We start from the raw sequence: 26,872 nt of genomic DNA on the forward strand, positions 1-26,872 counted from the left end.
TGGTGGGACATGGGGGACCTTCGGCAGGTGGTTTTAATGCTGTGGCTGATCAGTACATAAACACCTGCTTGCTTGTGCTAGTTCTCACAACAGTAAGTCTCCACACCACATATTTTTCATGAGGACTCACACACAAAAGCAGACTCACAAGGTGAAAACAATACGAGCTATGCTGCTGCAGCTGGTAAAAATCAAGGTGTCAAGATGATGACACCTTGGATACTTGTATAAAATTTTACGACATTCCATGAAAGCTATTTCGGTCTGAAGCATGACATTACCAGATTAGATGATGCCTCTGTGTGGGTTTGCATGTACAGTGCTTGGTTTTAACTTAGTCTATTTTATCTGAAGTACTGTGTCTTATTGTTGCCTTGGGTCAGAGTCTGCTGAATTCATGTGGCATCATATAGAGTGGAGTAGCAGCCTGAGTCAGATTTTGTTCATTAGGCAGGGTAGTACAGAGAAGCACAAAATAAAGTAATAATGTTTGACAAGGGGTCCTGGAGACAATAACACTGCTAATGTTGTGGTGACATGGTACATTACATTAAAAGCAATACAGCCAACATTAGATTCTCAGAGGACAGAGTTTGAACTTGAACTGATTTGTTGTTCATCCTGTGTAAAGCTAAAAAAGTATTTAAATATATTTTTGCTTTCTTTACCATGAAAACTTTATGGCTTTTGTTCTGACCTGAGTTACAGTGAAAGACCATTGGAAAGTCTTCTTCTTAAGCATTTTATACAGAAGATTCACAACCCCTCTTCTGCTGGTACATCACACGACACAAACCACTGCTGGTGTGTGTGTGTAAAGATGTGTGGGGATGCGACATCTCCATGGCAACAATCAAAACGCACACTTAAGTACCCTTTTTGTTCTTTAACATGCAAACACATGTTGTGGTTTACTTGATTTGTATGTCATGAATTTTCCTCAAATGCATAAGAAGAAATCTTTCAAAACAGATCTCTGAGTATGACTTGTCTTGCTTTTTTAATTTTATCCTAATGCACAAGACAAGGCTCCATTTTCTGCAAGGATATGGTTCAAATCAAATAAAAATCTAATCAGACCTGGTTTAAATGAATACTTTGTCCTTTATACCACTTGTGGAACTGAGTGTTCCTCAGGTGATATTACATCAGCACATCAGTCATAGTGGCTGTGGTTTGGCAAAAGTGGTACTGAAAAAAACTCTTCAAGAAATAAGACAAACAGCATTTGGCTTTGACGGCCTAGTTGTTGTAAAAATGACTTACCCTATATAGCATGAAAGTCTTCCGATTTGACTAAACACTTTAAGGAGTTACAAAGTTATCAGGATTTCCCCCAACATTAATCACACTTGATTGCCTTTGAAGGCAATCTGTGGAAGTTTTCACTTTAAACCATCTCAGGAGCTCCATCAAAGAAATACTGTAAGTGACAGAGGAAAAACATGCAGCAGCGTCCAGACATTTCAGAGAAATGGGCTGAAACATGACACAGCTGGCCAGGTTCATGGTGCAGAGGGAGGTCATTTCCTGTCTGACATTCAACACGTTCCCTCTCCAGAGACACGTACAGTGTTTAGGACTTTTTCTAAATATGTGCTGGTGCTGGAACATCGGTGGGCCCAGAAACCAGGTGAATCCTTTTGCAACCTGGCCTGTTACCGTTAACAGTTTTTTGACTAAAATCACATTTTCTTTGCAATAAGTGCAACTACAACCTTGATCAAAAACTTCTGTGTTATTTATAAGCAAGCAACTAAATTATGTACAAGAGGCGGGTGTCAATGTTCAGGTTTAAGGTCCTTTTGTCACAGATTCCTCATTAGTGCATCGTCTTTGTGATTCTTGTTTTTAATGATTCTCTCTCTTGTTCTGGACAGTTTTTCTGTCTACTTGAGTATTTCAGTATACTTAATTTTAACTCCAGTTTCTTTTGAAGACTACATTGCCAGTGATAAATCGCCATCCTTAATCAACCACTGAACTATGGTTTTGTTCTAGGAATTGTGGTCATTTTATTCCCAGTCTCACTTTGAACATATCCATTACTCTCATTGTCTTCTACGCATATCTGGGTTCCTTTGCTAATGACAAAAAGGCAATTTCATGACTGGTAACCAACTTTTTTGTTGTGCTAATTAAGGGTAGATGTCACATCTCGATACTCTACGTATTGACAGCACAATCATTCAAACATCTTAAATGGAAGGAAATAGACTGTAAACATAAAAATACAGTTCAGGTAAACTTTAAGTGAGTATCTGGCAAATAGAACTTAGGCTATTATATGGCTTGTGACTATAATGGCAGTGTTCTGTTAGATGTTTGAGTCATGGACAACTGAGAAACGTGCCTGAAACACCTCCTTGACACACTTTTAGGCTTGTTTCCTTCATTTTTACCATGGTATTTCCTAAATTAGGAAACTTATTTACATACGTAAAGTGCTTGATATTAAAAAAATTCTGATTATGCCATTCCTTTGGTAGCATTTCCTATAAAAAGCTCTAACAGAGGCCTGTTCTGATCATGCAAATGAGAGTTATGAATGACATGGAGAAAACAGTGGGGTAACTGCTGGGCGTATTGATGGCTGACTACCCAAGATGACAGTACAGATGACATCCACATGCTTCATATTTGTCCCATTATAAGTAAAGTGATTAATGCATTTGCCAGAATATGGCGCATGCGTTATGTGGAGCCTTTCAACAAGTGTGAGCATTTCTTAAATCTGTCAGCTTGAACACAACAACAACGTCTGACAGTGATGTGTGCTCTGTTTTTGTAATGTCAGCCCTTAACCTCTCATTGCACGACCTCCTCATGCTAACTGAGCTAGAGTTTCTCTGTGTTTATACCAGACATGGTAGAAGTGGACTGTTATGGTACTAAAGGTACAGAGGAGGATTGATAGAAATAGCAGATCGTGAGTCAGATGCAGAGGACTTGAGAGTTCTCATGTATCTATACCTAGAGCCTTGAACCTCTTTCCTGGAAGAACAGATGCTTTATTCATCTCCTCCCATGTTGCCTTTTTATGTTGCTGCTGGTGGTTGCACTCTGTCAACTTAGCAGACAACGAGAATTGTTCATTCTTGTAGCTGTTATTCTCCTCAAGTATTCCAGAAAAAGACTCAATCAGATAACTTTAAGTAGGAACCAAGCTCAGCCGGTCACATGACGCGGTTCACATCAGGAGAAGAGGAGATATGGTAATCTGTCAATGCATAGCTGAGTCTAGGGGTAGATTAAGACATTTTTAACTGATACGAGCCCAGATCTGACGCCAGGGTTCGGCATCTCTAAGGCCTCAGGGCGGCAAAATCTCTAAGTTAGAGTCTCTCCATATGTTGAAACAGCAGTGACGTAATGGCGATGTTGGAGATAAGGACTGGTATGGAAATGGGAGAACAATAGAGAGCAGCTCTGTCTATTAGATGACAATCAGCTGAAGTGTGTGGTATGATAATGGCACTGAAGGGCTTAATTATCCATTAGTTTGTAGCAGTTACTTTGTGAAGTACAGAAACAAAAGCTTTCTTTCTCTTGTCCTTGGAATTTCCTCATTCTCACCCTCATTCATGTTGCACTGCCTCACTTGTGTGTCGTATAAAACCCGTTGTGTTACTGAGGATGATGATATTTTTACAAGGAGGTCATTTCCTCTTTGAGAACAACAACAGTGACATATGTGCGACGTGCACTAACGGAAAAGTCTTTGCTAAAAGTATGTGAAATAGAGCTTACATGCACACACACACACACACACACACACACACTTCCTGCCCATGCATACTCCCTGATGGGCACTGTGTCGCGGCAATAGCACTGTTTCTTTGTATAAATTATTAACTCACATGCCAGATGCTTCCGTGTAAAATGTGTGTGGGATTTGAGAAAGACAGAGACAAGAAACTTGAGGTTTCTTTTAAGTTAGTGGTAATGTCAGTCAGAGCTTAACGATCAATTGAAAGTACAATTTCCAAATCACAGGAGCTGCAATTTTTGGATAAAGGTAGAATGTGGTCCACCATTATAAATGAAGAATTGTGATGCTACTGGCCAACTCATGTTTTGCTGACGTGAGGGAACATTGTTGTTTGGTACAGAGTGTTTCAATGGAGAAGAAATGGTAAATTACCATTCCTGCTGAAGATGTGACTCATATTACAATCCAAATATAACACAAATAATTGCAACATGATTTTGATTTTTATGTCGTTCAGCCTTAATGTTGGCCAGTTGGTCTGAACCATTTTGAATGTTATCATACCATTCAGTAGGCACTATTGGCACATTATTCCCATATATGGGCAGGTATGGATCTTCTCCACCTTCTTATTGGCTCAGAACACAATGATGAACTCCATGGTGGGGTTGCAATTTAGCAGTTACAAAATAAGAATAAATGTTTGCATTTGGATTGGATTGTAAGTCATCAAACTCTCACCAAAGAGACTTTATTTCCAGTTCCATTTTGAAGCATATAGTATTATTTTTTGACTGAAGACTCATTCTGACTTTCACTTTCTATTTTTCACTTGTTTTTGGTTAAGTCTAAGCACCAAAACAACTTGCTTAGTTTTAGAAAAGGATACCGTTTCATATTGCGTAGCTTCATGTTGTCCGGTGCATGTAAAATCTCCACTGGGAAATTTTATATGCACACATTCACATAACTGCAAAGAGTCACTTATGTTATCTGATTACTTTCTGTTTATTAGTGATCAGAATGGATGATATTGTGCATGTTGAGCTCAATAGAAGGTTGACGAGGCCCCAACTGGCCTAAATGTGTGAGAGTAACGTGCCAATAATGTCTCAATCAGTAGGTCAGTCCAGAAACATGAAACAACTCAACACCTACTGGATGGATTACAATGAAACACTGTACAGTTTTTCTTGTTCCTCAGGAGATGAATCACCTGGGTTTGGTTATGCCCTAACTTTGCAGGAAGTTTCCACTTCCTGAAACAGCTCAACATCTCCTTTACGGATTGGCACAAAATTTTGTCCACACCTTCAGGGACCCCGACAACGATCTGTAGTAGTTTCTTCTCATGTCAGAGTTTCACTTTGTCCGGTCCCACACACTTGGAAAACTAAGCTAAACTCAAGTAACCAGAATAAACAATCCACCAGTCATATGTCAGCATATCAGCCGACATTAGCATTTAGCTCGAAGAACAGGTGTCCCTATGAGTAGAGCTTCAGATTGCTGCCAGCATCGCTGCAGACTCTTAGTCTTGTTAAAGACTCTAAAGTTAATGGGGTGAAATTGCTTCTTTCACTGCCTTTAATATAGGTTAGTTTGTGTGGGAATATTCCAGGCTGAACGTATTTAGTCGGTACTTAAGTCACAGAGGTCATTCCTTGTCCTCACGTGCTGACATTATTCCCAGATACCAGAGCACTCTTGAGAGAGAGGCAAAGCTGACCCAGCCCCTTCTTGTCTTTGTGAGCATAAAAGGCAAGGAAGAGGCCTTTCCTCCTCAGAAAAAGAATGGCTTCCGAAATCCCATATCCTGTGGCACAGTGCTGCACATTCACAGAGGAGCCACAGGCCGAGTTGAAGTGCACATGGACTGAACTGGCCCTTTCTCAAAGAAAACAAACATCTTAACAAAGTCATTGTTGTCCCCATTTCCATCACCAACCCATGACCATTTTCTTCCTCTGACTGCCTAAAAGGAAATTGTTTAGCAGTGACAATGTGCAAACTCTGCTCTACATTATGGTCAACTTTTATTACCAGAGCATACACATTTCAAAGTGATTTAGTTGCAAAAAGGAAAACGATGTGCTAAAGTGGAGCGCTTTCAATTTGATGTTTGTGTATGTTTGTCCAGTCCTGTTCCTGTCAGATTCCAGAGGAATGTTTTTTTACTTGTGTGGAACAATAACTGCCCAGAGCACTGATGTGTGGGCACGTGAACAGAGCTCTGCATAGAAACCAAAAAGTCCATTTCTCCCACAGGCAGAGACAACAAAACTGAAACAAGATCTCACAGATAGCTTGCCAGATTACTGATTTCTCAGACTTGATCTTTTTATGAGATTGCCACAGAATCTTCTGCATTTCAGTGCTAAAAAGTGTCCTCTTTCATCAACAAAGAGCTGGCTCAGAGTAAAATGCTCGAGTGTGTGTGTTTTTGCAGTGCTTAGAGCCGGAAAGTCCCCTCTGAGAGCAGAAGATTAGCACAAGCCTGGCTTAATTTGTTAACAAGGTAACATTTCATCCACATGCACATCCTTACCCGCTCACACAAACACTTGAAGACCGAGGAAGAGCCGAGTTATCAAGATGACCTTTATATTGAAAGCTCTGTTTGAGCATCTAAATCCCTGCTAATGGCCGGAGCAGAGGTTACAGGTCAACAGGATGATCCTGTGAGGGTCATGTGACTGGTCAAGATGGAGGCCGATCGACTAGCTGATTAAGAGAGGTCATCGACCTTTGCAATCTAAGGCAGGAATCATGTATAGGATCTGTTAGAAGCATTAACATGTTGAAGACTTTGAAAATGCAGTTGAGTGAAAGACGGTCATGACAAGTAAAGACTTGACACCAGACATTATAATGAGTTACAACAACATTGTTTCATTGTAGATCTTTTCTGATTCTATGACTTCAGTCCAACCAGTAGAACAGTATCACATTTTATCCCATGACTTCTTAACATGTACAGTGAACAGATTTCTGTAGCAAGAATTTTCTCACTGTTCCAGAGTCCATATCAGAGCTAAGCTGGTGTGGAGCTCGTCTCTTAAATACATTCATGACAAGTTAACAAACAATGACCCCCTCATTTTCCCGATATCATCAATATACTGCCAGAGTCCACATCAGAGCTCAGCTGGTACGGAGCTCGTCTCTTAAATATATTCATGACAAGTTAACAAACAATGACCCCCTCATTTTCCTGATATCATCAATATACTGGTGTCAGATCTTCTTGCTCTCTAAAATCGACATCAACCTCAAAAATCTTGCATCATTTGTGCTCTAGTTTCGTAAAAAAAAAAAAAAAAAAAAAAAAAAAGTACATACATACAGTTCAAACTCATAGTGACCCACACACAACACTGTACCAACCAGCAACTTCTGAAAATTAGTTTTTCTAGTGGACAATTTTCCAGTTTTGGAAGTGATTTTGGCATGAGAGAAACCCTAAGTGGATTATTAACATGACTGGTGCTACTGCTGAAGAGGTCTGTTTAATGTTCCTACTTCACGTCACTTGTTCACTGACATGTTCAATAATTTCTGCAGTCCCAGGGTTGAGTTGTGTTTGCAGTTGGACATGTTTACCTTCACTGAATCATTGTAGACTTAGCTCACATTAGCTACCATGAGGACAAGTCTGCCCTTTGGTTCTTTTTAATGCTGAGATGCAGTTTTCTTAACTTTAAGACCTCACCACTTATGGATGTTTGCGTCTCTTGGCCCCAAATTTGATGACAGGCAGCATTAAACCTCGTCACGCTTGGTCATGCATGAGCTGTCAGCTGACGGATGTGTTTGTTAACTTTGTTCATTAAGTCACATTTGTGTAAGTTCCCATGTGTTCTTTAAGCAGAGACTTGTACTCAGTCATTTCTTGTATTTACTTGAAATTTTGGATTTTCCCAGGATCACATAAAGACATGACATCGTGACTCTTGCCAAGTTGTATGGTTTCACAGACTTTCACAATGTCTGGTGTTCATTTTGTTTACCTCCATTTCATATGTGTGTTTCTTACAGGCTCATTTATGGGAGTTTTTCTGCAGCTATGAGTTGGGCCCATGTGTGTGTGAGAAAATCTCCCAGCAGATGCATCTGCTTTTGGTTACAGAAGCCCTGAATTATTTCTGTGGCTCAGATGAATACCTGCAGCCTGCAGCCAGAACAGGACATGTTTTACATCAAGTTGGACTCAGTGAACAAGCACTACAGGGCTCCTTAAATATAGGAAATGGAAAACATAGCTTTGTTTTATTGCGGAATGTATACATAATCTGTCTCTGGGTATATGACCCTAAACTTGACCATGTGTTTCTCTGGAGAATTGAATGTGTAACTACTGTGTGTGTCTGTGATTTGTAACACTAAATGAATTAATGTTAATATAAAACTCACCAGGGGCTGCTAACGTAGCTTAGCACAGAGACTGGAGAAACTAGACTCGCTCTGTTGCCTGTAAAATAACAACGTACAATTTTTATGCTTTAATTTCTGTGATCTTTTTTTTTTTTTAAATGATACACAACAATTTTGTGCGCTTTAGAGTTACATGGGTAGAATCTTCTTCAGATAAAGCCAGAGTAGCTGTTGTACCTTGCTAAGCTAGCTAAGCTAATATGGTTAGCCTCATATTTACCATACAGATTTGAGATCAATCTCAGTCTTTCAACTAAATAGATGACTACCTTGAGATTTTAAAATGCAGACTAAAAAAAAAATCGATATTGTATTATCAATACAATACAAAAAAATCAACATTGTGCATTTTAATGTTAATACCAATGCAATATGTAGTGCATGTCCATAAATACTGCTATCCGTTTTTGTTGTAACTGATGCAACAAAAAGCCTATTGACTATTTTGTTCCATTACATTTTTGATTTAAAGCTGAATTTCTCTATTAAATTAATTGTGTTCCTACTTTTATGCACGTGACAATATGCATTTAGAGAATGAAATGCAAACAAGCCATCACGTATAAAAAACTGTTTAGCTTAACTTCATATCTAAGTCATTATAAACGCTGTTTCACATCATCATCACTGTTCACGTGCAGCTCAGCCTCACACATACATAAACTGATGGCTGTTTACAGAGTGAGTTGCTCCAGGAGGCTCGTCTTCCAAGTATGGCAGTGAGACAGAAAACTCCCCTCCTCCACTTCTATTCTCTCATCCTGGCCTCAGTACCAGAGAAGGCCAGGAATGTTTGAGCAGCACAGCTCAACCAGGCACAGGCTGAAACAACTTATCAATCCTCCTCCACTCATCTTTTATTATTGAATTTTTTTCTTCTGTTTATCTCCCTCTCTCTGCTGTTTAACTATTGTGAGAACTGCATATTTGCGGTCAGCTGCACCTGTGATCTTTCTTACCATGACCAAAAAAACCCACAAAACCGCAGTGAGTCACAGCAGAAAGACACCGATCTCGAACAGTTTTCATGACATCAGCATCAGCTGAGTGGTAGCAGCACTATGACGGTGGATTTTCCACTTTGTCCCCACATTTATTAGTCTTGTCGTGTCTGCTTTGCACTGTGCTCCATAACTGTCTCATTTAGTGCTGCTTAATGAGCTCTGCTGCCAAGTGAAATCCTTCTGACGTTTATGGAGTAAAGCTATCCTGATTGTCTCCATATGGAAGCAATGATCTGTGGTTTAGCGCCGTGAGTACGTCTTTATGGGGTGACTTACACAGGTTAAACATCTTTGCCACTGTGGAAAATTGACTGCAACAGAGCAGGATCCTATTTTAATGATTCATAATTAGCATTGTGTATACAGTAGATTGTCTTAAAACATATGTTAACCATGTCGCATTTGACTTTAAACATACACGGGACTTCGCATGACTCACTTCGAAGCAATGAAAGCGAAAAAATGTGCTGTAGAACTGTTTCAGTCAGTCCTCAAAAGCAACCCAGATGTTTGTGTGAAACTTCATCGATATGTTAACAATGTTGCACAATATTTACTGTTGTTACACAAAGCCAAAATCTCATCGGATGTCATTAAGTGTAATTAGATGAGCCAACTTGGAAACCCAAAACAGCCAAACGCCCCAAACATAGTGCAAAATGTAAACACAAAGCCAAGTGCTGCAACAATGTCTCTAACCTCTTGCAGTGAAGCTGGTGAAATGGTCGAGGCATCATGTGGCAGTTTCGGTTTCCAAATCGCACAAAGCAAAACAACAGAGTCAGAAGGATACTGGCACCCTATATCCCAGAGTTTTTTGGTGTTTTTTGGTATTGTTTGTTGTGATAATTCTTTCATTCCATACCATGCCATGAATTTTAATTTTTAAATGGGGCATACAAGTATTATATTAAGCCAAATTGTATAAAGGAGTACAGAGTGTAGGGAAGGATCTGCAAGCATGCTCAGCAAAAGTGAAAATGCACAGCCGAGTTATCTGCTTTGCCCTCACATTGAAACCCATATCAATGTGGAAGGAAGGCTCCTCTCTGCTCCTCGCATTCAAGGAGATAACTGAGGAGGAATTCTACCATCAGACCACTTTCTCCAGTTTCACATTTCCGATTCAGGAAAACTACAAACAGCCTTCCACAGTGCTTGTTTCCTGATACGATTCACCAGAACTCTTGTGCGTGACTTTGGTTAGTTCAAAATGTTGCAGCACGGACAAAGCGGACAGATGTGTGTGTCCTGAAGGTATTCAGTGAGAGGAATTCATTTAATCCAATTCGTACAGTCATAAGTACCATAACCGCAATGCCTTGAATCTCACATGATGCTGCCAGGTAGAATCAGAATAAGGTTTACTGGCCAAATATGTACACATGTACAAGGAGTTTCACTTGGTTTTTTCCATCATGATCGAAGGAAATCTTAATGCTGGGCTTTTATTTATGTTTCATTTGCTTGTGTGTATAGGAATGTACAGACTGGTGACAAATTAAAGGAAAAAAGACATGAAGTGTCTCAGTAAGGTGTCAGGACACTGTGTGCTGCCAGAACAGCATCACTTCTCCTTGGCATTTATTCTGCAACTCTCATTAACTCTCCTTTAGGGGTGAAGCGTCATTCTTCCAACAGATATTCCCTCATTTGGTGTTCCGATGATGGAGGTGGAGAATGTTGTCTAATATATCGGTCCAAAATTTCCCATAGATGTCCAGTTGGGTTGCGTTTCGGTAACTGTGAAGGCCATAGCATATGACTCACATTATTTCATCATACCAGTGACTCTTTGTGCCCTATCAATGGAGGGATCCTGGGAAAGACAGCTCTCATCAAGATAGAAATGTTTCATCAACGAATAAAGGCGATCACTCGGTACAACTTTGTATTGATTAGCAGTGAGGCTTCTCGGACAAGTGAACCCAAACCATGTCAGCAAAATGCCTTCCACTGGAACCACTGTAGGGGTCAAGGGTTCAGGGTTTTCCTATCTTTTGTCACCCGCCCGTACATTTGTATAGAAGGGAATAGAGGGGGTGTGAAATGACAAAATCTCCCACACTTCAGTGCACTGCCCCAGCAGGATTCCCAGGAGATTTGTTAGATACCCCAGCAGTAGTGGGAGGTTATAGCAGGAATGCACTGGGAATGCAAGGTCGTTTGAAGGAAAAGTCTGTAGATGACACTGTCCAGATGTCGGCATGATCCTCAGTTTCCCTTAACATGGAAGGAGATATGTAGTGAAACTGTTACAGCTGTTACAAAAGTGCAGTCAATGTAGAGCTCTACAGTGATGGGAACATTTCTGCCCCCATGTGGTAATAATTAATACAGCTGGAACAATGTTGATGAAACCAATGGATCAAATGTATTCAGGGTTTGTGCAAAATGTAGTTGTTTCACCCAAGATAAGAGTTGAACTTCTTAAGAAGCACACGATGTATTTGAAGGTTGGCTGCAGTGCTTGAGGAGTGAATTTGCCCACTTTGGCAAGAAGAACAGAGGTTCTGAGTCATGCAGCCACAGAAGACTAAAGGGCAAACTGTATTGGTTGTACCCTGTGAGCTGTGACAAAAAAAAGAGACCTTCTTTGTAGGTTTGGGAAAAGTTGTCTGGACAAAATCGCAAGACTGTGCAAAGAACTTGTGGTCTTTTTCCATCCATTGTTTATCCTCTGTTCAAAATTTAGTTGAGACGCCTCAAGTCTATAACAGAAACCTTTCATGAGAACCATGAAGTCAGGAATGCAGTTTGGTTCTGTGTGGTAAAATAGCATTCTGCACTGATTGGTTGTGGAAAAGCAGAGACACTATTGTGTTCTATAGGCACTGAGATATAGTTTTTGCAGTATTATGGGACAAAAAGCTGATCATAAGCGAACAACAGCTGCAGAAAAGCAATTGCTGCAAACCAGGCAGCCTTAGTACTGAGAATGGAGATGAAAGTTCATTCTTGACCATGGAGATCTAGATTGTATCGCACAACTTTCCTCAGCACATGTAAATATCTATTTACCCAAGGAGGAGGAGGACAGTGTGATAAGATCAAAAGCCTCAGAATAACAGCAAAATGGACCTGGTCAGCTGGTGTTTTTAGGGTCAGACATTTCAAACTTTATAGCAAGCAGATCCTTGAAGTACTAAGAAATAAGAGAATTTGAACATCTGCAATTCAATGACAACTTGGCGAATTCTATGTGTTAAGATATTATTTCAAATTCCACACAGAAACTGGGTCCTGATGTTCCTGGGAGAAATTCATAAGTCTGATCTATGGAAACTATTCTGTAACAGTCTCTACTTATCTTAGCTGCTATTCAGTTATGCAACAGCTCTATACACTCAGTCCTGGTTTACATTAAGAGTGTTTATCTTAATTTCAAGATCTCAGGGCGAACGTCTCTTGCTGCTCGAGGAGTTTAATCTCGAGAGCAAACATTACTCATCACTTCCTCTCTCCGGGGCTCATCCCAGCACTGGACTTATGTATCCAATGATGTCACACATATCGAGCAGGTGTTGTTGAAACATCAGGCCTTTTGGGAAAAGGCTTCACCTGATGTAATCCTCAGCACCTCTCACACATAGCACAAAGTGCCAACATACATTAATCTAAATTCTGAAGGCTTGTGAACGTGTGGCTGTGGATGATGCCGCAAATTGTGGCAGTTACACCCATTCCACCCTCCTCTTCCGTTGGCGTTTTATGCCTCTGTCTCACAATCTGTCAAAGCAAACTTTCAGGTCTGTGTTTCTCTGCCAGCTCAGTAAACAATCACAAACACTGTCATATGCGCACAATTATGATAAGGTACGGTTCTGTCCGGTGCCCAGTGAATGTAAACGATCTGCCAGAATACGTCATATTGATTTTTCACAGTTTGGAGACATCTAGACTCGCCATCCAGACTTAGGAATGATACAAACACTTGTGCAGAAGCACATGAGTCTGCAGAGGCTTACTGGATCCGATACAGCTCTTCAGAAGCTCGGTGACTCACCAGCCACTAGTTGTTGACAGTGGACATTAACACTCACCACTGCAGGGCCTCTGGCTTCTCCTCAGTCTGTTTGCTCTGTGAAAGATCATAGTGTTCTGCAGAACAACACCCTCTTTATCGTTTTATTTTCTCTGTCTCTGCTTCTAGCAAAATCATACGTGTGTACATGCTGTACTGTGCTATTCATATAAAACACTACTTGAGGAAAAGTTCCAAAGTCTTTTAAGATAAATGAAACAGTTTTTTATGCATGATTCCTGCTGATATATTACTTCAGCATTACTTCTTCAGTATAAATAGAAACAGATATCTACCATCATTTAGATTATTTAAGACTATAGTTTTACAGTACTTAAAATTTACTAAAGTATAGCAGAAAACTATATATGGTGTGGGTTGGTCGTAGTGTGGTGGATTAAAATCTAGAAAATATTCTTAAGAAATATAGTGAAGTAGATACAGAAGTAGCATGGAATTTACCAAAGAAAAAGTATCTCCAAATTGTAGAGTACTTGAGTAAATTTATTTATCAGAGCCTGACTGGTATATGAGTCTGCCAATATTATCAGTTGATATTGGCCTAAATATATTTGTGTCAGAGTATATGTTGTTCAATATGCACAGTTATGAAAACTTTTTACTTATATACTTATAATTGTTTTTAAATTGGTGTCATCGTGTAGTTTTATCCAACAGAGCACCGTCTGCAGCACATGTAGCAGAGTACGTATCACAGTTGAGTAGATGCACTGGAGAGTCAATGAGAGTCTTAATGTTTCATCAAGTGAAATACATTGATGGAAAGTTAAGAAATTAACCCATATATATATATATATATATATATATATATATATATATATATATATATATATATATATATATATATATATATAAAAGAATACACCATTGGTTGAGCTGTTGTACCTTTTATCGTGGGTTTCTATGTGTGCTAGTATGCCTTTTCTCTTCCTTTTATCACTGTGATGTGTAGAAATGGTATTCATGTTAGACATGGCTCCTTGCTTGTGGTCTAACTAGATAATCAGAACCCTCATTATCCTGTACAAGAGAGGATGTAAATGATAAGGTCCTCTTAGGATCCTCTTTTTCACCAAGCCCGGATTCAACATCAGACAGTCATCCAATCTATGGTTGCAAGAGTCATTAAGGTGACACTTTTTGTGTGGATGTCAGTTTGGTCTTTGTGCCATCATTCCCATCTGGTGTTTGGGTTTACGATGATACGTAACGGATGTACAAGGAAAACGAAAAGGAGAATTCAAAGAAGCACTGTGCTGATGTACCTGCAGATTGCTGTACAGTGTTTGGAGATCCAGCTGTAGACATCACACGGTGGTGCTTTTTATCATCTTTTCATTGTGCGTGTCAGTTTAAAGCTTGGGTTCATCTGTCACGCCCTCCAACATGCAGGAATGTCTGCTGAGCTAAGTTGTGTCTTAGAAAGGATGACAGGTCCTGGAGAACAATTCTAACATGCACAGAGAGCAACAGGTGAATCTATCAACAGCTGTGATTTACTCTAGCGGTGCCAACGCTATGCAAGTGGATTCCGCCGTTGCATTAGCATGCTTTGACTGCCAAAAAATCATGTTAATCCAGCACCAGGAGCCCTGAATGCTCCGAGCCAGCAGGTTAATAAAACACACATGTGCTTCGTTCTCAAAGTCAATATTCTTTTCCTCTATTTGTCTTATGACACTAATCTGATCCAAAGCAGGTGTGCCTTAACTTTTCCTGTGGCGCGATAGAAAAAGAAACAATTCGGCAACCAGAAGTGGCGAGGGGAGATGGCGTGAGTGAGAGGGTGTTTGAGAGAGCAGGAATGGGAAATGTTGCAGTGTTGGAGGTCACACGTGCAATATGCTGCAGATAGAGGAGAACAAGTGGGGCAGGGCGTGTGCATTTGGGGCTCAAAGTCCTGAGAAAGAAGTCTGTTTGCTGTGGTTTTCCCATGATTTAAGGGCTACATATTGATTCAGTTTTCAAGTATGTCAGGGTGTAACAAGGCATACAAGTGATACTGAGTTATAATTGATATAGAGTGACATCTATTAAATGTCAAGTTTAGAAAGTTGGAGAAAAATTATAATGAATGGCAATGGAGGCATTTATTTGCACTGTGTGTGAGAGACAGACTGAAATATGTGTTGATAGTGTAGCTGTGTACTCTCTGCCCGAGCCCGCTGAGCTGAGGTCCAAGACCCTGACGGACTTTTGGCTTTGCGCCTTACACGTGAGCCTAGCAACAGCTGGATGATGGAGAGGAAAGGAAGAGAGAGGAGCAATGGAAGGCAGAGCCAAGGCAGTGCAGGCCAGTTCCCAGGCTCTGGCCTCTGGAGACCCCAGAGGAAAAGAAGCAGGGTGGGAGTCGGGGGGTGGAATGTCTGAGAGCAGCTGCGTTTATGTCCTACTGCCTGCAAATAGTTCTGCACAGCTAATAGGTGAGCGCTGAAAAGAGACCTGATTGCCTGTCTTCATTGTCAACAATATCATGAGTAATATTAAAGCCGCTACAGTTATTATTTTATATTAGCAATGGATCAAAAGACCAAATATTCATCAGCTAAAGCCAAGCTGTCTTTGCTCTCTGAGGCTTTTTAGCATCTTTCAGCTCATTTGTGTTGAGACTTTACCGTTCTGGTTAACTGCCAGTGTTTTCATCAACATCATTTTCAGACATAACTTGTGAATACATCCACACATTTAACTCAGGCTCAATAGCTATGCATTTTCCTGAAGTAAAAGCAAAGTGAATATTTGTTTTATATTTGTCATGTAGCAAAAACACCATTCCAAATGAATGATAGATAAACAAATGTTCATTATCAAAATCATAATATTTATGTCAACAGATTGTTTCTGCTGCCTCCAAGTGGCCAAAATAGGTTGTTGCGCAAACCTCTGCTTTTTCTAAGTGTTTTGTCTTCCAAGTGATGGGCCATTTATTTTTATGTGTCTCTTCATCCGCAGGGCTGCGGGGCATCATGTGGAAAATGTGACTGCAGTGGTGTGAAAGGAGCAAAGGTGAGATTTTTATTTGTTCTCATATCATTAAGCCTCTGTCAGTTAATCCTTATGTGTTTTTTCACTTATTTGATCCCAGGCATTCCATAGTGTGACACAAACCGAATAGTTTGTAAGCTAATGACCAAATGACATCGGTTGCTATGTTGTGATTAATGGGGTCGGCTCAGTGGGACAGACTAGAGCGAGGCCTCGGTGGAAAAGCAGCGCATGGGGCTCAGTCACGGAGCAGAGATCAGGACGGGAACAAAGATCAGTTCGAAGTAGAGCATGTCCGGAAACACAGCTGGGCTCAAGCCCTTATTCCCATCAGATGGAGGAGAGCTCTGAGTTACAGATACAAGTGCTGGGGACACCAGCCATGACCTGGCTGTGAGCCTCTGAGCTGTCAGCACTCTAGCATTAGTGTTAATCACTGAGCAGAAGCATAAAAAAGCTGATATTAGCTGACTTGGGCAGAGGCAGTTTTGCTGTAGCTACATTTTTTTCTGCCCCAGGGAAAGCTGCTTAGAGAGCAACAGCATTTCCTCTGTTTAAGTGCCTTTAAAGTTTAACCTGACAGGAAATAGCAAACATATATTAAAAGATAAGCCTAGTCATCGATGAATCACAATACAAGACCAAAATAAACTATAAATTCATATTAATCATGCATATGAAATGCAATGCAAAGAACTTTTCAGAATGAAAAAGCAATAAAAAAGATAAAAATGACACACCTTTTCTACCTTTACCCTCCATAAACATTATGTTATAAATAAAGGCACAGTAAAATAAATACTTGTTTATTTTGCTCACATTAAATGTTCACCAGATAGTGATTTAAACCTGAAGATCAAAATCCTCATCAGGAGATTCAAAATAAACCTGATAGAATGTGAGATTGATTACCATCACAGGAACCAGACAACAAAAAAATCTTCCTTCCTTTTGCCTTTTTAACAAATAAATTAATGGATGAATTTTTACCTCTTTCAAGGAACTGAAAAAAAAGTTAAGTTAAACTAAATTATTGTCACGGGAAGACATGCTGAATGTTGTCGTTCACAATAAAGATCAGAAATCGGTGCTTTAAAGCAGCTACATCTAAGCAGGTTTATTATTCACTGCTGCTCCTGCTGTGTGAGTGTACATGTAGACTGCTGGCTCAGTTTTATCGGACCACTGCAGAGTGTTATCTGTCTACTTAGAGCAACACACTGGCCTTTTATGGCTCATTCTAACAGCAGCAGCAGCCAAACATTCAGCTCACTGACAACAACAGATGTCCTGACTGTGTTCGATGGAGCTCAGCCAATTCACTGTGGATTCAAAGCACCTCTGTGTTTTCAAAGTCGCTGCAAGGCCTCACACAACCTTCCCAAAGTCTCATGTGAGCCTCGTTTCCAACAATATCGCTTCCTGATGCTGCACAACAGGGGTTGCCATAGTAACCTTATAATGATTTCCATGGTTTTACATGCTGTGTTTTCCCCAAATGATGCGAGTCTGCTGTTGTGGTCACGAGATGGAGATCAATGCTGCAATAATGGTTACAATATGGCTGTTGTTGTATTTATTGCCACGTTTTATGCATTTTACAGCAGAGGCTCTCCTGTTGTAAAAAATACTGGAGCATGACTCTCCCTCATGAAATAATGCTGCCATCTAGTGGCAGACGGTAAAATCTTTCTGGGTCAGTTTTAGGTCACTGCCAGATGGGAATATGCTGTGACCAACATTTCTTTAAATACGTTATTCATAAACTGAACCTTCATAAAGACATCAAATGTAAAAACAAAGTAAAAATATGAATTTATGCTTATTTTTTTGGCACTGGCTAAAAATATGTATGTTGTAAGAAGATTTGAAGGGCAGAGCAAGAAAAAAGACACTTTTTTGCTTTTGAAATATGTATAAATGCAAGGACATTTATAAGAATATGCTCATAAATAATATAGTGATAATACTGTGCGTGATTACAAATAATATTGTGATAATTCTGGGTGTGATGTGTGTCCAAGTCTTGTCAGTTCACCTAACTGGGTGAAATACACACATTTTAATGTACTTACTACAATAGTGTTTGAATATGGTTTTGATATAAGTATCTGTATTTCTTCCAGGAATATTTAAAATATATGTTGTTTCAATACAAGAAATACTGAAATATTACCACAACGATGGATGCATACACAGTAACTTACGCTTAGAATGGGTGACAACTTTAACCCTTCAACTTCAGCATTTGTGTAAAATTGATTTAAATCAATATGAAAGTCTTTGTTCTAGTGTCACTAAATGACTGTCTGTGTGTTGCAGGGTGAACGTGGATTTCCTGGTCTTCAGGGTAATATGGGATTTCCAGGGATGCAGGGACATGAGGGGCCTCCAGGACCAATGGGCCCCAAGGTTAGCCTAAACTTTCACTTACAGTCTTTTGGATACAGCTGATTAATGATTATTAATCTGCCAATTATTGTCATGATTAATGAATTAAATGCATATATTCAGTTTAGTTTCATGTATGACAAAGAAAAGCCTCAAATCCTCGTGTAGGAGAAGCTGGAATCAGCAAATTTTGTATGTCTTTGCTTCAAAACAGACAAAAATGATCATTTGAATGTCACAATAGTTGCTGGATGTTGCAGCTCTACACGTGTATAAAATCTCTAATTCTGTATATCCTCCACTGAACATGTGTAACAATGTTAGCAATTTACAAGACAGTCCTGTCAGCCTGTCAGAATTATTTCTTCTGCATTACGTTGATCACGATGCCGTTTGTCTCTTAGGGAGATCTGGGTGAGCCTGGAGCTCCTGGCCTGAAAGGAGTGCGAGTAAGTAACTAACCATCAAAACAATCATGCAGTCATGAGTAGTGGGAAGCGATATGATTGTTGCTTCTGTTCTGGTGGGTGTGTCGTGCTGAGAGATTGAACCTGACATGCTTGTGATTTTTCAGGGTCCTCCTGGTCTGCCAGGTTTCCCAGGAAACCCAGGACTGCCGGTAAGTTCCTTGATCTGTCTTCACGTCTCACATCCAGTAAATTCAGCCTGTAACAATGAGAATATTGTCAAACATGCAGTAATAAGGAAGATATAGTCTGCATTTTAACTCAGGTGGTGTATATGAGAAGCTTAGCGGTTGCAGCAGGACAGAGACTTTGCAAAGCTTGAGAAATTTTGTCAATATATAATTAATAATTGTCTTGTATTGTCTCCTCCCACTCACAGGGCATTAATGGAAATGATGGTCCACCTGGTCTACCCGGTATCCCAGGATGCAACGGGACTAAAGTAGATCACTTCTAGTTATACTGAAGCCAATTTGTGTTTTTTGGAGAATTTTATCCACTCCTGATGTAATAATCTTAACACACTTTGTTTATGTGTCTTTAGGGAGACAGAGGAAGAGATGGTGCTCCTGGTTTTCCTGGTCTTCAAGGGCCTCCTGTAAGTAACCCCGGCTGGCATGACAATGAGCCACCATGCCACTAACCAGCACAGACATTAGTTACTGATAGTGACCCATGAAAACATTCAAAAGCTTTCAAGAAAAGCTGTTTTGTTTTTTGTGATACAGCCGGAAAGCATTTTTTGGATTTACCCACTTGGTTTTGAGAAAGTCTTTTTACCTCTTACAGAAATGTATTATGCTTTAACTGAAATTAAAACATAACAACCATAACAGTGGGAGTCTAACATTTTTTGATGATATAACAGTACATCAACTGAGCAGTATTTCAGAATGGAAGTATTCACTCTGTGAGAATATACGATGTATAGATACATTTCTATTCTCTTCCTTTTCAGGGTATCGCAGGAGTTCCTGGAATGAAGGTCAGCTGATATTCACAAAACTGTCTCATCTTAATTCTAAATGCATCTGAATTTCCACTAAGATGAGACACATTCTCTTACTCTTGTTTTGTCTCCCACAGGGTGACCCTGGTGGTGTGATGGGGATTGCTCCCCTGAAAGGAGAAAGAGGATATCCTGGCCAACCTGGACGGCCTGTACGTAGTTAGTGTGGAAACATACAAGCATGTGTTTATGCGTTTTAAAGGAAAGAGAAACAACCTGAAGCAAAGGAATAAATGTTTTCCCGGCACCTGCTTTTCTCTCCCAGGGAACACCAGGCCCTCCTGGACCTATCGGACCTCCAGGACCTCGTGGATATCAAGGGCTCAAAGTAAGTCAGTCCGACACTAATGGACTGTTCATCATCTCACAAAGTCAGGAAAAAAAGTCACTATAAACTCATTATTATTCAGATGTCGTAGCCTATTTAAAACGACAAATCTTGTGCTTTCAAATATTCTAATATTTTAGTGACCTATAATTTACCTTACATTACCTATAGAAGTTAAAACATCCTACAATATTATTGATAAGGTTGAGACCATATAAACTATATATATTATTAACCCAAGTTATTCTAAAATTTCCCTTCATTTGTGAAGGAATATAACTCAAGAAGTACATTAGTGTCCTGAACTGTACCAACAATTCAAAGCACAAATTAGAAAATGTAATCCCTCTACTCTAATTAATATACATCACTGGTTTGTTTTTAATTACATTTCTGTGATTTGAAATTAAACTTTAAATTGGTACCTGTTTGACAGGGTGATGCAGGCCCCCCTGGTCCTCCGGGAGAGAAGGTAAGATTAATCATACACTCAATAAAGATTTTACAGTTATAAGCATGTTCACCTGGCTGACATGTCCTGGAAACTTTTTTTTTTTAACCTCCCTGCAGGGTGACAGGCTGGCCTTTGTGAGTGAGAAAGGAGATAAGGTGAGATGTCTGATTTTTTTCTTTTTGCCGACTGCAAAAAAAATTATAAAAAGAGAGGAAATTTTACAGCTGCATTGAGGGCCAATATATAATTAAGGGAGTTTTGAAGTCCATGGGATATATTTTGCATACATTTTTATTAAAAGTTTAAAAAAAAGTAATGTTTCTTAAGTTCATTATGATCGTGTATTTACAAATTCCATAATTATTTATTATGGAAACAATCACTTATTAATAAAATATGACTGGATATCACTAAAATGTCAACTAAATAACTGTCCGAATTTAATAACAACCACCTTCAAATTAGCTAAACAATAATAAAATGAGTTTATTAAAAAAAAGTTTTGATTGTGTTCTTTTTATTAAGTTGAGAAAATCATGACAGATATTTCTTTTTTGGCAAATTATCAAATTTTATATAGAAAATAACAAATTGTATCTGTGTCCGAGAAATCACTTTCCACTAAGTTACCCATTACAGAAACACCTCTCAAGGAAGTGTGTTAATTCCAGATCACATGACCTGCTCCACATGATGTCATTTCCTCCTGATGAAAAGACTGGAAAGACTCCAAGGCTTTCTGACTTATTTAATATAAAGTAGTGTGTGAGTCAAGTGTGGATTTATGGCATGTCAACAGGTTTACTACAATATCTTTAGAAATAATTTTCTATTTCAATTTTACTGTTTACTTGTATATATAATATTTTAGAAGAATCTTTCTGTAAAAATGCCATGTGATGTTTAGTTTTAGATGGCCATGCTGATTTTAGACCTGAAAACAGCAAAATGTCAACTATGACACCTGTCAACTATGTTAGAAAAAGTCCCGCAATTATATATTGACCCTTATGCTGAATTTAGTGACATCTAGCGGCGAGGTTGTAGATTGCAACCAAGTGAATACTACTGACCTCACTGTCCCCTTCCAAGCATTTAGGAGAACCTAGAATTTAGAGTCATTGTTTTGTTTGTCCAGTCTGGTCTACTGTTGAAACATGGTGCTCCCTCTGTGGACATAGAGGGGCTCATTTTGAACGTCATAAAAACAGAATAATTCTTATTTTTACTCATGGAAACATAATTTTTTAATACTGTTGTCATGAGTGCAAGCACTTTCAATTGTCTTGGACATGAAGGGTGCTATACAAATAAACTTGCCTTGCCTTCCCTTCTGCTAATAGCTCCCTATAAATCATACACACTGGACCTTTATAATGGTGTAGAAAGAGGAAGTGGACAGGATTAAATGAAGGAATAAGATATGGAGCTGCCCTTATTATCCCCCAGAGTCCATGAAAACGTTAGTGCAAAAACATTACCCTCAATCTACGATAATTCTTATTGTCACATTAAAAAGTTCATGACCTACATTACATAATTTCATTAACAACCTTTAATTAGTATTTTTGTATTACGTTTTTTTTTTTTTTTTTGCTCTGTTGGAACCATGAAAGGCTTTTTTCCTCATTATCTTTTTTTTTTTTTTTTTTTTTTACAACTTTTGTCTCACTACTAGGGCAAAACTTTAAAATCAGTATACATTTTATGATATCAACCATGATGGTATTCCTTGATTATTACGTTAACACTGAGCGATAATATAAAGTGCTGTCAAGATAACTGCTGTTTCATGCATAACAAAAGTAAAAATTTGAAGACAACATTTGGGTTTTTGACATTTATACCTAAAATGTTTTTTAATGCTTAATTCAGCTAAAGTGGTAAAATAATTTTCTCAGTGTGTCAAGAAAGACTTGGAAAATTTAAAATATTTCTTTCAGACCGGACGATTTGCTTTTTTGTGTATGTTTGTGACAAACTATTCAAGCATCCTTTTCTAATGTATTTGGCTGTAATCATGTCCCTGCAGGGTGATCGAGGATTTCAAGGCCCCCCCGGCCCTCCTGGAGGTTCACCAGGGGAAGTGGAAGGACATACCACAATATACGTACCTGGATCACCGGTACGCACTCAGTCACTCAACTGACATCACAGTGTTTCAATGTATTAATACGTTGCAAGTGCTGAACATTTACTTGTATGAAAAAACTTTGCTCTGATTCATGAGTGTGCTTATTTTTTCCTCCCTGAAGGGCGTAAGAGGACTTCCAGGGGACAAAGGAGACAAAGTCAGTATTTTGCTTTTTAAATGTTGAGGTGTAAAACTTGCTTTGAACACACACTATTTGATATCTATTGCTTTGTTTTTTAAGGCTCGTGATTTCATTTGCAGGGCTTTTGCGTCCCTTATCTTGATGGAATGAAAGGAGAGCCCGGACCACCTGGACAAAGAGTATGTGCAAAAGATTAATGGGATGATTTAATCGTATAATAACTGAATAGGAATATTCAGTAATGTGTCCAGCAGTTTTAGTACAAATTTACTTTCAAGTGTAAGCTTCCAAGTGTATCTATTTTGAGCTTATATAGATTCAATTCTGTGTATCAGTGGCTTTACTGAGTTATTCTGGACAACAAAATGAATAAAACTGAGTGTCTTGTTTCTGTAATTTAGGGTAAATCTGGTAAGGATGGAGAGGACGGACCAAAGGTAACAATAACTTACAGTATTACCCACATGCTCTGCCTCCCAACTGCTGTTTTTTTTTGTTATACAAAATACACGTCACTAACTTGTGATATATTTTCTCACAGGGAGAAAAAGGCTTTTCTGGAGCTCCTGGTTTGCCTGGTTCTCAGGTAACTAATGTGCTATTATATTATGATTAAGATTTTAATCTCAAAATTCACATATGTTGGAGGCATACATGATCAGACAGGCTAAGTTATTTTTCTTATTTCAGGGTGAAAAGGGAGAAAGAGGACCTCCAGGTCATGTAAGTGTCTCTCTCACTGTTCTTTTTCATTCTGTTATATGACTCGCTGTCTCCATCTCAATCTCTTTTTCCATAAACTACAAAATGACAACTTCTTAAAGCTACCAGCAGATGTCCCCAAATGTTTATTCACCGAAAAGAAGTGAGACCATGTTAAAGGGATAATCCATTGGTTTTATATGACTAGTTGGGCCTGATGCTTTTCCAAAGTCATGTTGCTGGTGTTGTTTGTGGAAAATACTGCATTTGGGCTTGAACACAAATTACTTTAAGTAGAAAAACTGCAGTTACACGCAAATTACACATGGTGGATTTGGAAGACTAATTCAATTAGTTTTTTTTTTTTTTTAATGACTAAATATCTTTAGGTTTTACATTTTTAGCCTAAAGATCAATAATGAAAAGAAATTACATCAACATTTAACAAGAGGTTTCTGTATGTTCACATCTTAGCAGTGAGGAGGAGGCTCTGATTCAGTGTTTAGACCTTTATATAGGGAAGTATAAGTTGTGTAAACTTTAACAGAACAATTAAATAGATGAATTAACATGGGGAAAAGTGATTCCCAACACAAATTATTTTTAAAGATTTGAGCCTTTAGTAAACATGGAAGATCAATATGCTTCTATTTGACTATTTTGGCAGTTTTCAAACATTAGTTTCCCAATAGGTTAAAGTAACAGCAAGTGGTTAAAGCATTGCTGCAGTATGAGGCTGCAGGTAGGCAATAAACTCAGAGAAAAGATTTCTACAAACACCTGTAAGCGACAAGCTAAACTTCAACTATTGTTAATGTTTTGTAAAAACCTACATTATATCAATCACATCAAAGTGAATTAGAAAGATTTTTATTTTTATTTTGGCATGCAGACTATCTTTTGCATTCTTTGTAAAGTTTTTGGATCAATACTGGTGCTGTGTAGATGAAAAGCCCTCTCAAAATTGCTTACATAGCTAGTGTAGCGGCCCCTTAGATTCATTCAGCAAGACACAGAGTTTCAAACGGGTGTTGATTTATTCTCACTCTCGACCAGCACCGTGTACCATAAGCACCGTGAAAACTACAGAATTAAACAGAATACAAAATGCCTCACTGTAGTATCACAAACAATTCACATATAAATCATGTTCACATCCAATACAAATAAACGCAACTCATCTGATAATAATGCATATTTAACATTTTCATACCTGATTCGGCCGTTCCAAGGGCGCTAATTTAAGTGTTAGCCATCAGCTAGCATGCTCTCCAGCTCGATATACACACACACGTCGCTGTTCAGAGCTACGAATACAGGATAATGAGGTAAATCACAATGTAAACCTTTCCTTAATACAATTCAAACAGATAAATGTGATGTATAACTACTGTTTTAGACTGCTTTTACGGTTTCTCCGACGATGCGTGACCATAACGTTGTTTAGACAAAGAAACAGGAAGTTCGGCGTCACAAAAACCGCAGAAGAAGAAGAAACGCGCGCTTAACAAAATTAAAGCGGAACAGACCACAAAGTGGCACTGCAGGACTACAATGTCTTCTTAATACATAAACAATACTGTGCAGGAGAATAATAATACAATTTATCAGACATTTACAGCTAGAAGTAGGCCTGCATTACTTATATGTGACTCCTGTATCTGTGACTGTGACAACATGCAGGTCAGGCTTGTGATGTGTTGCTAATGATACAGAAATGTTTCCACGTCTGACTTACCAACCTGTGTTGCAAATCCTATGGAAAAGGGACCAAGTTGCTCATTCAGACATTCAGATTATGGGGAAATCATGCCTGTCAGAAAAGGGCTCTTGTTACTCTGCCTCTTACAAAACGTCCAACTTGATGGAAATTCTAAGTAGCTGAAGTAGCGCTTTCAAAGACAAGTAATGGCACAATTTATCATTCAAAATGACACATGCAGTGATGAATAATTGTTTTCTTCACAGTTAATAGATGTTTTAATATGTATAATATTTTAATGCACATAAGATGTCTGGGTACTCTGGCTTCCTCTCACAGTCCCAAAACATGCTGAGGTTATTTGGCGACTGTAAATTGTCTGAATGTGAGTGGGGTTTTTTTGTCTCTATGTGTAGCCCTGTGATAGACTGTTTAGACATTTTTGTGTAATAAAGTTTAAATAATAGATATACGAAAAAAAAGGACTTGTATCCTTATTCTTTCTCATTTTGTAATTTTAGGGTGAAGGCCCCCCTGGCCCCCCTGGCTCTCGTGGTCTCCCAGGGTTACAAGGAGAAAAAGGTAAAAAAAAAAAAAATAATAATTGTAATATCCAATAAATGCTCATATGGATAGCCACTCACACATGCACTGCTAAACGCTTCTAATCATTTTCCTTTCCTGATCCACAGGTTTCACTGGTCCTCGTGGAGAAGCAGGTCCGCCAGGTAAAAGAAACACAAAATAATGTAGTTATGCACAAATGAAGCCTGTGTGTGTCCATCAGACAGCGGTCAACCTGAATAACAGACTAAGTGGTTTCTCTTGTCCTGTACTTCAGGTCGGCACATTGAAGGTCCTCGTGGAGAGCAGGGTCAGAAGGGAGATGTGGGCGAAAAAGGAGACAGGGGTATAGAGGGAGAGTCTCTGGTTGGACCTCCTGGACAACCTGGACTCACTGGACCGCCTGGACCACCCGGAGAACCAAGTATGTCTGATCTTTGAATGTTGAACTTCTCCATACATGGTGTATCTACGGATGTTTTAATAATTTATTCTGTGTGTGTGTGTGTGTGTGTGTGTGTGTGTGTGTGTGTGTGTGTGTGTGTGTGTGTGTGTGTGTGTGTGTGTGTGTGTGTGTGTGTGTGTGTGTGTGTGTACTCCATCCAGTTGATGCTAATGAATGTGACATTCAGAAGGGAGCTCCTGGCCCACCTGGACCTCCAGGGTTACAAGGGGAAGTGGGACAGAAAGGTAAGCATGACTACAGCTGCTGATAGCTAATCTATGACTGACTTTGTTAAAATTTTAGCGAAAATGTCTCTATCTCTGTGGTACGCACTTGATTTTGTGAGCATATAAA

General features: G+C 39.1%; 1 protein-coding gene across 2 annotated transcripts in view; it reads left to right on the top strand.

The window, feature by feature from the left end:
* col4a1 (collagen, type IV, alpha 1) overlaps positions 1-26,872 on the top strand; it is a 45,917-nt gene that overhangs the window by 5,668 nt on the left and 13,377 nt on the right. For both annotated transcript variants that reach the window (XR_008603199.1, XM_023267280.3), the window contains exons 2-22: positions 16,148-16,201; positions 18,503-18,592; positions 18,976-19,020; positions 19,146-19,190; positions 19,418-19,480; positions 19,583-19,636; positions 19,997-20,023; positions 20,125-20,199; positions 20,313-20,375; positions 20,812-20,847; positions 20,946-20,984; positions 22,862-22,954; positions 23,085-23,120; positions 23,225-23,284; positions 23,507-23,542; positions 23,647-23,691; positions 23,796-23,828; positions 26,031-26,091; positions 26,202-26,237; positions 26,351-26,497; positions 26,680-26,763. Coding sequence is in view for 1 of the 2 variants with exons in the window: in XM_023267280.3 (XP_023123048.2) it covers positions 16,148-16,201; positions 18,503-18,592; positions 18,976-19,020; positions 19,146-19,190; positions 19,418-19,480; positions 19,583-19,636; positions 19,997-20,023; positions 20,125-20,199; positions 20,313-20,375; positions 20,812-20,847; positions 20,946-20,984; positions 22,862-22,954; positions 23,085-23,120; positions 23,225-23,284; positions 23,507-23,542; positions 23,647-23,691; positions 23,796-23,828; positions 26,031-26,091; positions 26,202-26,237; positions 26,351-26,497; positions 26,680-26,763 (1,222 nt within the window). In the remaining variant the exon portion in view is untranslated. The remainder of the gene's footprint in view (positions 1-16,147; positions 16,202-18,502; positions 18,593-18,975; positions 19,021-19,145; positions 19,191-19,417; positions 19,481-19,582; positions 19,637-19,996; positions 20,024-20,124; positions 20,200-20,312; positions 20,376-20,811; positions 20,848-20,945; positions 20,985-22,861; positions 22,955-23,084; positions 23,121-23,224; positions 23,285-23,506; positions 23,543-23,646; positions 23,692-23,795; positions 23,829-26,030; positions 26,092-26,201; positions 26,238-26,350; positions 26,498-26,679; positions 26,764-26,872) is intronic.

This window comes from Amphiprion ocellaris, chromosome 11 (genome assembly GCF_022539595.1).
Source record: "Amphiprion ocellaris isolate individual 3 ecotype Okinawa chromosome 11, ASM2253959v1, whole genome shotgun sequence".
Taxonomy (NCBI): Eukaryota; Metazoa; Chordata; class Actinopteri; family Pomacentridae; genus Amphiprion; species Amphiprion ocellaris.